This window comes from Phragmites australis, chromosome 2, assembly GCF_958298935.1.
Source record: "Phragmites australis chromosome 2, lpPhrAust1.1, whole genome shotgun sequence".
In the NCBI taxonomy this organism is placed as follows: Eukaryota; Viridiplantae; Streptophyta; class Magnoliopsida; order Poales; family Poaceae; genus Phragmites; species Phragmites australis.
In genome coordinates this window covers 39,837,435-39,850,618 of record NC_084922.1, presented here as the reverse complement: position 1 = coordinate 39,850,618, position 13,184 = coordinate 39,837,435, and the positions used below count along the sequence as shown (strand labels likewise).

The 13,184-nt window shown below is 44.7% G+C and overlaps 2 protein-coding genes across 4 annotated transcripts; both read left to right on the top strand.

The window, feature by feature from the left end:
- The first annotated feature begins 119 nt into the window (after nt 1–119).
- Nucleotides 120–3,095, top strand: LOC133908811 (uncharacterized). 2 transcript variants are annotated; one of them, XM_062350980.1, is made up of 2 exons: nt 120–598; nt 1,188–2,864. In XM_062350980.1, exon 1 carries the CDS (start codon nt 192–194, stop codon nt 591–593), a length of 402 nt encoding a protein of 133 aa, XP_062206964.1. In that variant the 5' UTR covers nt 120–191; the 3' UTR covers nt 594–598; nt 1,188–2,864. The 2 variants fall into 2 exon arrangements, with proteins under 2 accessions (XP_062206964.1, XP_062206962.1); XM_062350978.1 differs by lacking the exon at nt 1,188–2,864 and adding an exon at nt 2,872–3,095 and having other exon boundaries at nt 121–598.
- Nucleotides 3,096–9,366: 6,271 nt separating this feature from the next.
- On the top strand, nt 9,367–11,868 carry LOC133908810 (transcription factor TCP13-like). 2 transcript variants are annotated; one of them, XM_062350977.1, is made up of 2 exons: nt 9,367–9,707; nt 10,719–11,868. In XM_062350977.1, the coding sequence occupies exon 2, from the start codon at nt 10,751–10,753 to the stop codon at nt 11,564–11,566; it is 816 nt and encodes a 271-aa protein (XP_062206961.1). In that variant the 5' UTR covers nt 9,367–9,707; nt 10,719–10,750; the 3' UTR covers nt 11,567–11,868. The 2 variants fall into 2 exon arrangements, with proteins under 2 accessions (XP_062206961.1, XP_062206960.1); XM_062350976.1 differs by having other exon boundaries at nt 9,368–9,707; nt 10,709–11,868.
- Nucleotides 11,869–13,184: the final 1,316 nt, after the last annotated feature.

Genomic DNA, 13,184 nt, shown 5'->3' with positions numbered 1-13,184 from the left:
GGGCCGGTTGTCCCCACGGGATTACGAAGCAACCTGCTGGAAGATGTGGGCTGGGCCTACGGCCCACGATCCGTTCGGCCCAATGGCACCCAAAGGCCCATCGCGATTTCCAGCGTCTTCTCACTGTACCAGCCGTTCCCTTTCCGCAGCGGCCGATCTCCCGATTCCCCTCCTCCGCCACCGCGACCCCGATGGCCTCCGCCGCCGGTGCCGGCAAGTCGCTGTTCCAGGGGATCCGCGGGTTCCTTAAGAAGCCTTGGGAGATCACGGGTCCCTGCGCCTCGCCCGAGTACCGCAGCGCGCTCCCGGGCGCGCTCGAGTACCGCGTCAAGTGCCCGGCCACCGTGCGCGACGACTGCGACAGGGCCATCGTGCCCACCTCGGACCCGGAGACCGTCTACGACATCAAGTACCACACCCGAGACCGCCGCCGGGACCGCCCGCCTGTGCGACGCACGCTCCTCCGCAAGCCCGACCTCGAGCGCTACATGGCCGCCAAGCAGTTCGACCCCGCCAAGGACTTCCCCGTGCCCTACGGCAACACCATCGTCGAGGAGGACGGCAACACCATCGGCGGGGGCTACCAGAAGTGAGCCAGGTGATGGATGCTGTCTCGTGCTGCTCTTAGATCTGAGCTTGGAGTTAGGGTTTCATCTCAGCCGGTAGTGCCGTCATGCTGAAAATAGGTTTAAAACGTTATAACCTTCTTTTGAATCTACTTGTTCATTCCGATTAGACTTAGAAATTAGAGGGTGATGACTTGCTGCAACTTGCGAAGCAGTTACCCAAACGTGTAAATCTGAATTGCTTCTTCATGCCTATTGCATTGTTTTTAATCCATGGCTGAAATCAAGCTTAAGTTTGTTAATAGTTACATAGAATTGCTAAACATCTGGATGGATGTGTATCGAATAGCTAACTGATAGTCAAACAAGGGAGTCGTTCCAAATGAAACAAGCGACAAACCTTGACACGATGGATGGATTCTTATCTTTTTTTGCTTGTAACTTAGTATGTGAGCAGGTTGTGAGTTAATTCAGTTGGTTCATTCTTGTAATTTCTGGAGTAATCTCTCAGGGTACAGTAATCAATTTTTGTATGAATTGATGAACCAAAAAAGTCTTACATTTGTGATTTTTATGAATTAGTTAACTTTGCTTAAATGATTTTTATGTCACTTTCTTCAGGGGAAAAACTTTTTTTTTTGACAAAAGAAGGAGCCACTATGTGCGGCCAACCCTTGATCTAGGTTATATCATTTATTGTGTCTTATATTTGTGTATGCTGTACTGGATTTGGGAGGGATCTTAGCTTGTGACATGTATGTATAGAACTGGCAGGTGTTAGCATTAGATAAGTAAACTATCACAAATCTGTTTGTTGCTTAATCTAAATAGAACGTAGTTATGAGCTTTCACCACTTTTTGTGGGATATCTAGTGCGTATCAACTATCAGTTCATTTTCAGTGATATTATTCATCTCTGGACTCTGAAGATTTATACATTTCTCAGTTGTGATTGGCAGTTCATAATTAGCTTCATATGCTTCTGTTGGTATAAGTTTGGTTTTGGGCTGTAAAGTGGAGATATTTCTTTCTTTCGTTTCTTTTGTAAGGGTAGGCTGATTCATACAGAAAAGAGGTCAATTTTGTTCTAGTACGTGGTTCCTTTATTACATTGTGAATCAACATAAATAGATGATTGATGGAAGTAGCTTCAGATTGGAAATTCTTAGTTGGAGTACCTAGATACTACTCTGTTTTACCTGTAAAATAAAACTCATGACTCGTGAATCACCCTCATAGAGGTGTTTTCTAAGGAGCAAACTTTTGTGGGAGTGAATGTTGCTACTCGATGTTGGTATAAGGCAAGATATATTTTCACTGTTTGAGTTTGTCCAATTCTTTGATATAAGGAGTGCTGATATTGGCTTGGGAGACAAATATTTTTTGTTTGGTTTGGTTATGAATTTAGTTCAAGTCTTCATCAGCGGTGTTATAAGAGTCTCAGTACTTGTATTTTAGTATGCTGGTTCTCATCCACCAATGAGGATTCTTCATCTGATAAAGGTCTGCCATGGCTAATATACTTACCAATGACATAGACTGGCTAGACAACAGGTTCCAGATAGGAACTTGTTTGAATTTTTGCAATTTATCTTTGCTTGAGGTAAGCTAATTGGAATGGGACGAAGGGGATTGGCATTTTGGCAACCCTTGCAGAGTGTGGCCAAGAAACGTGAACCTGTGGACAACTCACTGCACGATGAAAATGGATCCAACGGCTGAGATCTTAGCCGCACGCAATCCTTGCGCCTCTGGAGGGTTTCTGCTGGCAAGCTGACTAGCCAATTTCTGCTCTTTAGCGATATTGATAAAACTTAGCCATGTTTCAGTTCTTCATGGAAATTGTACATTTCAAATTGAATCTAACTGACTATTCGTACATCACTGTTGACCATTTGTTGTTTGATGAGTTTGCTGTCTCACTTTTAAAATGTTCAGAATCTCTGATGTTCACCTTGCTTTTCATGTCAACTGCATCATCCCATTTGCTTTCATGAACATCTCGCCAATGTCTGTCATTTTAGAATTCCCAATAGCAGCATTACAGCAAGTAGTATCGTTTTTTTATTTTCTGAAGTTTTCACACATTTGCCTTGGCAGCAATGTAGGTGCTATTTTTTCTTTTTATTAAAAAAACAGATTGCCTTTTAGTTCATAGTGAAACTAAGTCTGTTGAAGCTACTAGCTGGGGTTTGGGCCTTCAACTAGCAAACTCCAGACTTTAAGTGGAAGTCATGTCTAACTATTCTTCTCTTTTATGTGTTATATCGTAAGGTTACTGATTTGATGGTGGTTAATTTGTCAGGTATCCAGGCTATTGTGCTCCAGAAGCTGCACTGTCTTCGTTTCTGCCCTTAAATATGCCTTTTTCATTTATTCTCAGAGAAAATTGTCTGGTTGTAAAAGATGATGGCGGCAATAATATGGCACTCCGAATGCACCTTCCTTGTAAGTTGTATTCCAAAACTCTGTACCTGATACAGATATTATGGTTCAATGCAAGATTTAAGGTTTCTGTTTGAATGTGCACATCATCTGATTCAACTTAAAAATTATTATGATTTGACAAAAAGATCGAATACTTCTGTTTTGTACTTGTGTACAGTGTAGAACTTAATGTACATGGCCCGTAAGTCATCCTAGTTTCTGTACATGATGAGTTTTGGCATGCGGTGTCAATCGTGACCCGGGAACACGCCAGTTAAGCTTTAGCTGATATGGCGTGCATGTGCTGACTTGTGTACTCTGAAAGAGCCCAAATCTAATAGATGAATTGACTAAGATACCGATGAGACTACGGATTGATCAATGATTTAACCTGGCCACTAAGGGTGTTTAGTACACTAATGCTTCTGGAGTGTGCCTATGAGCCCTCGTGATTGGACCCGGAAATGCCCACTGTTTGGCTTTATCGCGTCCGTGTTGCTGGTGCCTGCAGCCTTTTGCTCTGCCTTTTTATTTCGGTCGTCAGCTTCTGCTGTGCTGCCAGATTTGCTTTGCAGCTGCTACTGTGGTGGCCGGTGATATGATACAGTTACTACAGTAGATGAGAGTAGAATTGGCCGAACTTTTGCACGATATGGCACGGTGGACGCGTGTAGTGACACCATGGGAGCAAAAAAAAGAACACTTGATTTGTCTTGTGATTGTTAAACATCAACTTCTTGCATCTAGCGCTCAAAACTCAAAAGACTGACAAAATAGGCTAACAGGTGGAGGACCCTGCTAATTTTGTTCTGCTGTTTCTTGTTTTCTCTACTGTTTTTGTCGTGCTAGGCTTAAAAAAGAACTTTTTTTTTTGTCGTGCTGTTCCTTTCTTTTTCTGAGCTGCTTTGTCGTGCTGTTCTGCAACAGCACCCTTCAGCCTTTTCACGAATTTTGCATAGGAAATAGGAATATCACTGTGCTGCACTGGCTAATAGTTAGTAAATTAGGCCAGGAGTTAATGCTGTCAATGAAGAGGGTTTGCGACCTTGCATCCATTTAGAAAAGAGGCTAAAATTCAGACGCGTTCTCAATTTTTTCATGTTTACGTTAATCATTTCGTTCGTCACGACTACTGCCATAATAGTATGTAGTGCAGCTAACATATAGTACGTAGTATAATAACTAATTAGACGGATCACGACCGTGTACCAATCATGCAAAGATTCACATACAAGAGGCGGGCAAGCTTATCCACCGAGTGTGTTGTGTTGTCGCCTGTCAGTTTCGTGCACTTAACCAGCAGCATCAAGTTTCCTGATCCGTACCTATTGAGAAGAAAACCGCATGCCTTGCTTAGCGAGCATGACACGAGACCGAATGTCAGTGTCGTCATAATAGGATCAGGTTATTGTCATGAATGGAAGAGAGGAGCAGGACACGTACCAAAGCGCGTCGTGTTGATCTGTCGATCGCAGCTGCACCAACGCCGGCCTCGCGGCGCGGCGCCGCGCGCATCCTTCTCTTCGGCTTGTGCGCGCTGTGGTTCCTGTGCGCGCCACCCCGCGCAAGACGAGACCGAACCGCGCCGGCAAGCGGGAGCTGATCTTGCCGCGCGCCAGCTTCTTTCGCACCCATGTCGCCGACGCCTCGCCTCAACACGGCCGGCCGGCCGGCCGCCGCTCGCATGCAGTGCCCGGACGGTCGGTGGGTCACATCCATGCATGTCCCCGTGCCCTGCTTGTTCTTCACGTGCAGAGTCGTGCCTGCTGCTTAATTTGGTTGGTGACTTCCCTTGTGCATGCATATATATATGTAGATCGAGTCTGCGTGTGTATATATGATTGCATTGTGCCGGCCGGCCAATAGCTGTACATGCATATACACCTTTTGGAATAATCGTGCGAAAGGGCACGTCGACCAGCAGGAGAGAACATGGTGGGTAGCCGTGGCCCATTGGCTGTTCTCGGCCATGCGTTTGGACGGGTCTCCTCCATGCATCGCTCTCTCCAGATGCTGTGTTCTCGGCCACGCGTTTGGACGACGGGAGGGGAGACAGCGCAGCAGGCAAAGGGCCCCGAGAAAAGGATCGATGTCGTGCGCGGGCATGTATCCCCACGCTTGCGAGTGAAAAGTAGTTCACCGATTTTTACAGGAATTCAAGTACCTGAGCCATTTGTAAGTACATGTCTCAAATCACTACGTTGGCTACGTCTTTCAGAGGCAGATGCTCATGTTTCCATAAATGTCCATGCATGCATGCATGCATACACGATCGATCGAGCCATTAAATTCGAATCGTGGTGCGGTTGTGGATAGCTAGGTGCAGAAATGAATAGGCTGAACCAGCAGAAGGTCATGAACGTATGGTGCACATGTCGACAGAATGAATGCGACGTAATAGCTCCTTCTGTCCTTCATGTGAATATGCCCTTTGCCATCGATCAGCCCATCAGTACTGATCGAAGCCCATGACACTAGCAGAGCAGTAGCATGCAGCTTCCATAGGCTGATGACAACCATGCATGCCGCAGTGGCGAAGCTTGAATTGTGGTAGCGAGGCGCTGGCCGGCCGCAGTCAGGCGGCAGGCAGGCAGGCAGGCACGCAGTGGCGTAGCACTGACGCCCAAGAGATCCATCGGGATCCATGCACCAGTGGATGGATAGATGACGTTGTCAGTCGTGTGGTGCTGTAAATTTTCACCCGTACTTGCCCCCTTACCAAACTACTAGTATTCATTTATATTGAAATTTGTGCCAGAAGTAAGTGAAATTGGTGCGGTGCTTATCATGGCTATTCATTTGCGCACACACGGTTTATCAAAACTATTCAGTCACATTGAAATAAGGTATTTTCACATATTTGTACAAGGATATGTGAAAATTTCTCTTTGCTTTGGGAGGCATATATGCATATGTCCTTCCTGGCCTGTATACATGCATGCATTTCCGTTGCAGATGCTGCACGCAGCCGGGCAGGCACACACAAACTTAAAGGCCACCTTTCTCTCATTCACTGCCCCTGCTGGCTAGTGGCCGGTGTCTGTCTAGTGCTGGCGCTGCCCTGCGATGCCTGCTTGCCTCCATCCATCCTCCTCCCCGACCCTAGCAGTGGACCACCTACATCCTCGCTCTCTCTCTCTCTGCGTGTTGCAGCGGTCACCATACGGCATTGCAGTCATGGAAAAAAATCCAGATAAAAAAACCAGAGGACACCAGTAAAACGATTTTGGTCAATTTTCAGAAAATTTCGATCCGATTTTAGTCAAATTTCAGCCAAATTTGAATAATTTTGTTCAATTTCGGTCGGTAACATAAATACCGTAGGTGACCGGTAGGACCGAAAATCACCGATTTTCTCTGATTTTCGGCCAATTTTTTTTTCCACAATTGCAGTGCATACAATTAACGTGCGGCCACTGCTGAGACGAGCCCAAAAAGAGAGGGCCGGCCGGGGCGTGATCATGGACCGCGGGGACAGCCTCTACTGGCCGGATCGGACTATACTGCATCTGCATGCATGCCACACAGCCGCGGCAGCTGCTCTGCCTCTGCTCGCATGTCTTCTAGCTGGTGTGTCTCCATGGATCAGGATTCAGGAGCAGACGACGGTGAGGCCGCGGAGATGTTACTCTTAAGAGAAGTGTCCTAGAAATATCTTGTTTTGGATTGGATGATTGCAACCATGCAGGGAAAATTCGTGTGCATGCATCATGTCCAATTGGATTGATCTATATATGTTTTCCTTGCACGCAAAGTTTTTCCGACCATTCACTGTAGGTGAGTGATCGAATCCATGCCAAGCGATGTTTTCCTACATACACAGCAGGTGTACATGTCTCCTTTTCTGCTGTCTAGGGGCCGGACCTCTGATCGATAAGTTGTCCCAAGGAACAAACCTATCATGGCGCCGTGATGACCAATGAGCTTGTGCCACTTGATGTGTCTTGCTCACTAGCTGATGGAACACTAGCCATCTAGCTAGATATAGACATTGCAATCTTTGCATAAAAAGAGAGGGAGTGCTTGAAGACATGCATGCATGATTACATGAATACCGAGGAGGATACACTATCATGGGAGTGAGAGCTGGCCTCCTGCAAGTAGGCATCAAGATATGGTAAGATACTCGATCTCTGCGCAAAGGTATCATGCATATTCTGATGCATGCATGTAAGGCTTTGTAAGTGTGATGTCAGCTGAGAGATCGATCGATGCATTGCTTCTGGGTATTATGTTGTAGTGAGCCAGTGGTACAGCCTGAATGTCCAAGGAAAAGATAAAGATTGCTGCAGGTGCAGAGTACTCTTGGTCTCTCTAGACATAGGTGATCAAAAGAAAGCTTCACGTTGGGAAGGAAATTAACGCCAAAATGACAATACGGTATGTGCTGGGAATAATTATCACACCCCTCTTGGCGAGAACGCGAAGAACATAGCAAAAGGAGGGACTAACTGTTAAAAAAATGTATGCTAATGCATGGAAGAGTTTACGTAAGCTTGATACGAATTATGATCATCGTGTCTCTTACTAGATCTTTATATGCTTATTCAAATGAGTAGGAATCAATGGGTGGTAGCTGACTGTGTAGAGCATTGTGGCCGGACCCTATAAAGCAGCAAGGGACACTATTCTGATCTGAATGGTCTGATGCATGCATGGTACACTAGACCTATATAGGTTGAGCCCTATTCGTACCTTGCACTTCATATAACAATCAGAGCCATATCAGAAAAATGATAGAGCCCAAGGAAAAGAAATAACGCGCTATGAATTGAAACAATTAATGCATGTAACATATGTATACATAGTTGAAGACTTTATGTTGGATTATTTGGCTATATCGTAATGATATTAGTTTTGACAAGAAGACAATCACATTTTTTATGCAGACACTTTGTAAGTGCACGACTAAGGCATTGGGCTCTATTGCAAAAAGTGGAAGGGAGGGAAGATGTGCGTAAGACATACCAAATATTAAAAGCCGTGAGATGTCTAAGCCAAGAATGGGTGGCGATCTAGTAACATGCTCTGTGATGGATGACAAGCATCATACCGTTTGTTATTCATTTATCGTTTCCACATTCCAGCTCAATGCTAAAATGATGTAATAAAGAATCATGATGTGTGTACCAAACCTTGGTATAGAGGCGGTAAACTATTTTCATTATCTAAAATATATATATAGTTGAAGACCTTTCAAATTGCAACTTGGTTCAGAGGTCTGTAAGTAAAAGTTGGATTATCAGGAATTCATTCAAGACATTTTGGGGAAGCATTGTATTGTTTCTATTTCTTCTCTTTGTACATGGAAACCTGAGAAAATATGATCACTTTAGTCAGGATAAGAGGAGGTATATGTACGTATGCATGTGTATATATCTTAATCAATAATGAAACTGCAGACCTTAACTAATGTTGACATTTTTTTTGGCATGTTGTAATGATGAATGGCTCCATTTCACCCCCCCCCCCCTTTCCATGAAAACGATTCTTCTAGTGGTAATTTTCGTCCCTTTCGGGTGCGAATTTGTGTCTTTTATTGAGCTGAGGATAAAAGTTAGAGTGGTCCTGCAAGTTGGTGCCCATAAGTAGGATGGTCCCTAGACTAAACTTAGCCTCCTAGATTTTGATGTTGAAATATTTGTAAAGGTAGTGTATTTTGGTGGAGTATGGAATGAGCACAGTATGCAAAACAACTCAGATATATGGTCGATGTTTGGATCCTTTGCTCAATCTTCCCCAGCCAAGCTAGAAATATAGATAGATGTTTGAATAATTCTTTCTTGCCTAATTGATTTCCGACGAGGCGGGCAATGGTTTTCTTCCTTTTGAATAAGAGTATTAATTGACTCTCCTCGACTAGCGAGGTTTTTCTTGACCACTAGCAAGACTACGTACATGGGCTAGGGCAACCAAATCAAGCATGCCCCGGTTCACACAAAATATTGATTAAGTTGCAATCAGGTTGATTTATTCAAAAATGAAAACTCTATAGGTTGACCAATACAGGACAAATTTAGACGAGGGGTGTTCATGAGTTGAACACATTTAATGTGGCAAGAATGCATATATAGGAAAAGTGATTATCTCTTGCTAATATATATCCACGTATAATGCACCATGACAATTCGTGCTAATACTACTTCGCTTGCCAGAGAAAAAAAAAAGTAGAGTTGGATCAAAGCATATTTTATGCCAGGTATATGCCATCCAAAATTAACACATCCATGCACCCACGTACATATATAAGCAAATGACTCGTACACGTACATGTATATATGCTTATACATGGGGCTTAGCTTAATTTTCAGCTAGCCTGCTGCCTGCATGTCCAGGTCAGCCGCTGCCACAGTACTACGGCGACGGAGAGTGAAGCGAGCTAGACGGGGAGCAGCAACAGCTAGCAAGGTGGCGGTGAAAGGACAGGGACGCGGGCGAAAGCGAGGCCGATCATTTATGCGGCCGCGCCGTGTACATAGCCACCACAAGCTTTCGCATGTTGGCTCTTCCACATCCTTCTCATTCATCTCCCACCGCTAGCAGCTAGCTGCTGTCTCTATCTAGGGTTTACGCTGATCGAGGATTCGGGTGCTAGCTGGAAGGGGGCAATCGAGCTCGGCGGCGGCGAGATCTGCTTGGTGCTTGCTGGTGGTCGGCGGGATAGAGGAAATTTTTGTTGATCTGAAGGAATTTGCAGCCTATTCTTGAGTTCTTGTAAGTGTTCCCTAACTTGGCGCATTACCTGCAAGAGGTTTGGTTGCTTGATTTTAGTTGTTCTTGATTGTTATTCTCAGCTAGCCGGTTTCAAATCACAAGTTTTAGGCCTTTCTTTGGGCGTTTTTAATTTTTTTAACCTTTTCATGGTCGTTGATTAGAATATCATGCCCCGGATCTAGGCGCGGATTTGTTCATTCTTCTTCCATACTACACAAATTAATTATCTGGAGTTTTAAATTACTACATCAAATTCTTCCCTTTTCTGAAAGAGCTTTCTCTAAACCCAAGTTGCATGCACTGGATCCTCGGCAAGATAATCATCGTTCTTTCTCTTTCTTGTCTTTTTTCTTCTTTTTGGGACAACCTACGACGACGGTGTGGATCTGGACCTTATGATTTCAAGAACCCAGCTGAAGGCTTCTTTAGTAACCTTGACCCAAAGAATCCCCAAACCACAGTACTAAATTAATCATGTCGATAAAAGATCTTCCAGCCTTTCCTCATTCTTCATCATATTTTTTTTTGGTATAATCGCTAAAATAAGTATTGTTGTGTGGCCTTCTGGGCCTCTTACCGTTCTTCTCATGCATGCTCCTCAATTTCTAAGATAGCAAAAGAACTTAGTCCATGGTACGATGTATTCGTAGTTTGCCTGCAAAAAGAAGAAAAAGATGTGGAGACCGTTCAGTCATGGAATCATCCCTCTTGCACAGCGCATCATGTGTGCATATAGTGCCGCTGCCACTGCCACTGCCGCGCACCATCCATAGCTTGCTCGCCTGCACTGTTTCATACCGATCCATAGCGCTGTCTTGCTGTTCCATGGAGCGAATAAAGCTGCAGCGCTTTCCCCATTCCCCAATGGAACAGTACTGGCGCCGCACATTAACCGGTAGACCCCTGCCGTGCACAGTCCTCAATCATGGCGCGCCATTTGATGCTAATCGATCTGCTGCTGCTGCTTGCATGCGATGTTATAATTAACGTGCTGATTGTAGCGGATGATAGATCTCGGTCGATGACGAGCGCCTCACGTTGAGATGCTAAGCGGGAACAGCCGGCAGTCGGCGGCGGACGAGGAGCTAGCCCGGAAGCACGCCGCCATGGCGACGTCGCGGCAATGGTCCGCGCAGACGGAGTCGCGCATCGTCCGCGTCTCGCGCGTCTTCGGCGGGAAGGACCGCCACAGCAAGGTGAAGACCGTCAAGGGGCTGCGCGACCGGCGGGTGCGCCTCTCCGTGCCGACGGCGATCCAGCTCTACGACCTTCAGGACCGCCTCGGTCTTAACCAGCCCAGCAAGGTCGTCGACTGGCTGCTCAACGCCGCGCGCCACGAGATCGACAAGCTGCCGCCGCTCCAGTTCCCGCCGCAGGACCACCACCTCATGGTGGGCCACCTGCCCATGCCGCTAGTGCACGAGGAGAAGTTCGGCCACATCACCGAGGCCGCGGTGCTCGCGAGCGACGGGGCCAAGGCCGGTCTGGGCGACGTCGACGTCGACGGGAGCGGAGGAGCCCACCACCTGGGGAGGTTCCCCGGTGGCTACCACCGCTTCATGGGGCTGAACAACCCGTTGGGCATGGTCAGTAGCGCAATGGCGCCGTATAACAACTACACCGGCGAGGCATGGAATAACAGCAGCGTGCACGACAGCGGCGCCGGCTCGCCGCAGGTGGCGGCATCTGCGGCGGCTCACCACTCGCCGTTTCCGTCGCTACTCTCCTTGGCTCCAGGGCCGCATCAGCTGGTGTTCTACTCCTCTGAAGCTGATCAGCAGTTCCAAGTGGATAACCTTGGCTCGCAAAGCCTGTCCTTGAGCTCGGCGAGGGTTTTCCATGATCAGACAGGAAGTTAGCTAGCTAGACTACCGGAACTCTTCGATCGATCGAGATTAAGGTAGGAATAAAGCTATCTCCAAGGTACCAAAGTACAGTCAATGCTTAGTGTGGCATTGATTTCTAAGTGCTTTTAACGGGTATTAAGCTTGTTGTTTCATAATTAATACGTTGCTAGATCTGAAACTGGGTAAATTTTGCGGGGCTTGCAGCGTGTGTGCAATACGAATTTGTTACTTCTTTTAATACACAAAGGAGTAATACTAATGTGTGCTGGCTTGTACAATAATAATGTGATTTTTAAATGTTCTTTCTTTATATCTTTGATTGGTTACGCTGAGTTTTATTGCTATTCCGCTTTTTAACATTGCAAAATTATATGTATTGCATATTCTTATATTACTTTCTACTCCATTTAGTGCAGTATGAAGTGTTTAGATAAGGAGGGATCCCCCCCCTCCCCAGAGGTGGGGGATCTTAGGAACTAAATCCGTAAATAAAGTTCCCAATAAATTCACCAATTTTACATCTAGTGCAGTATGAAGTGTCCAAACAAATGATGGAAAATATAAAATACATGAATAGTAATAAAACACCATTACTTCTAAACTCTTTTTCGTGTGTACATAGAATTTAAGTGGGAATATTGCCACTGGGTAGATGTGATAATACACACCCTCTCCATTCTTTGTAACAAAAATAAGATATAACCCATAATCATATATGTAAAGGATGCACCAAAGAAGAGGTGTGTCAGATGGACCAGCGCTCTTCAAGGCACCAGGGTAACAAGGCATTATTATATGACTTGTATTTTGAAGCAGACACATCAATTAGATATTTTAAATCATTTACGTTCTTCCAGTTTTGTGGCGTAAACAACATTTTAAATACAAAACAAGAGATTTATATTTCATTTCTTCACATGATAGTCAAGCAAAAGCTATACTCTTGAACTAGAATTGTGCGCTATGCCTGTCATGGTAAATCATCGACCTTTTAGCTTGTGAACAATATTTTTTACCACGGATCAAGGATGAACATTTACACAATACAAAGTATAAAAACTCTTTAATTAGAGTATCTATATTTATGTTATTTTATAGACGAGTACTTTAGCAATTAAAATGTTAACTACTTAGCCAAAATATTGTAGAAGTGTGGAAAACTATAGATTGACGTTTTTATCTCAAGCTTTAACTTACTCATCAAAAGAGGATAGTTAACAACATGGTGATATTGATGTCTAGGTCAACATAATGCACTTAATTTAGTCATCTTAATCATATTGCTTCACAATTCTTCACGCAAGGTCAAAACTCACGAAATTGTTTTTAGTATAATTTATTAATCTTCACGTCATTGCTAACTTTGAGACAACTCGGCCTTACTTGTGCACTTGTGGAGGGAAGCATCTTACATATACGTTGAAATTATATATGCATATACTGGTGAGTCTAACCATTTATATTATTTTCTGAGCAATTCACATATATTACTGCTTATAATTGAAATATGGTATCTGTAGATGTAATGGTTTTTTAAAGTGGGACAGAACATGCCTCTCTTTGCAGAGATAGAGAGAGGGGCAACTACTATTTTCACATATATTGCCATGTAAAAAAATCGATTTTTGGA

What these genes read in the sequence shown, in the direction of transcription:
- LOC133908811 (XM_062350978.1), top strand. Translation starts at nt 192, where the DNA reads ATGGCCTCCGCCGCCGGTGCCGGCAAGTCGCTGTTCCAGGGGATCCGC.
- LOC133908810 (XM_062350977.1), top strand. Translation starts at nt 10,751, where the DNA reads ATGCTAAGCGGGAACAGCCGGCAGTCGGCGGCGGACGAGGAGCTAGCC.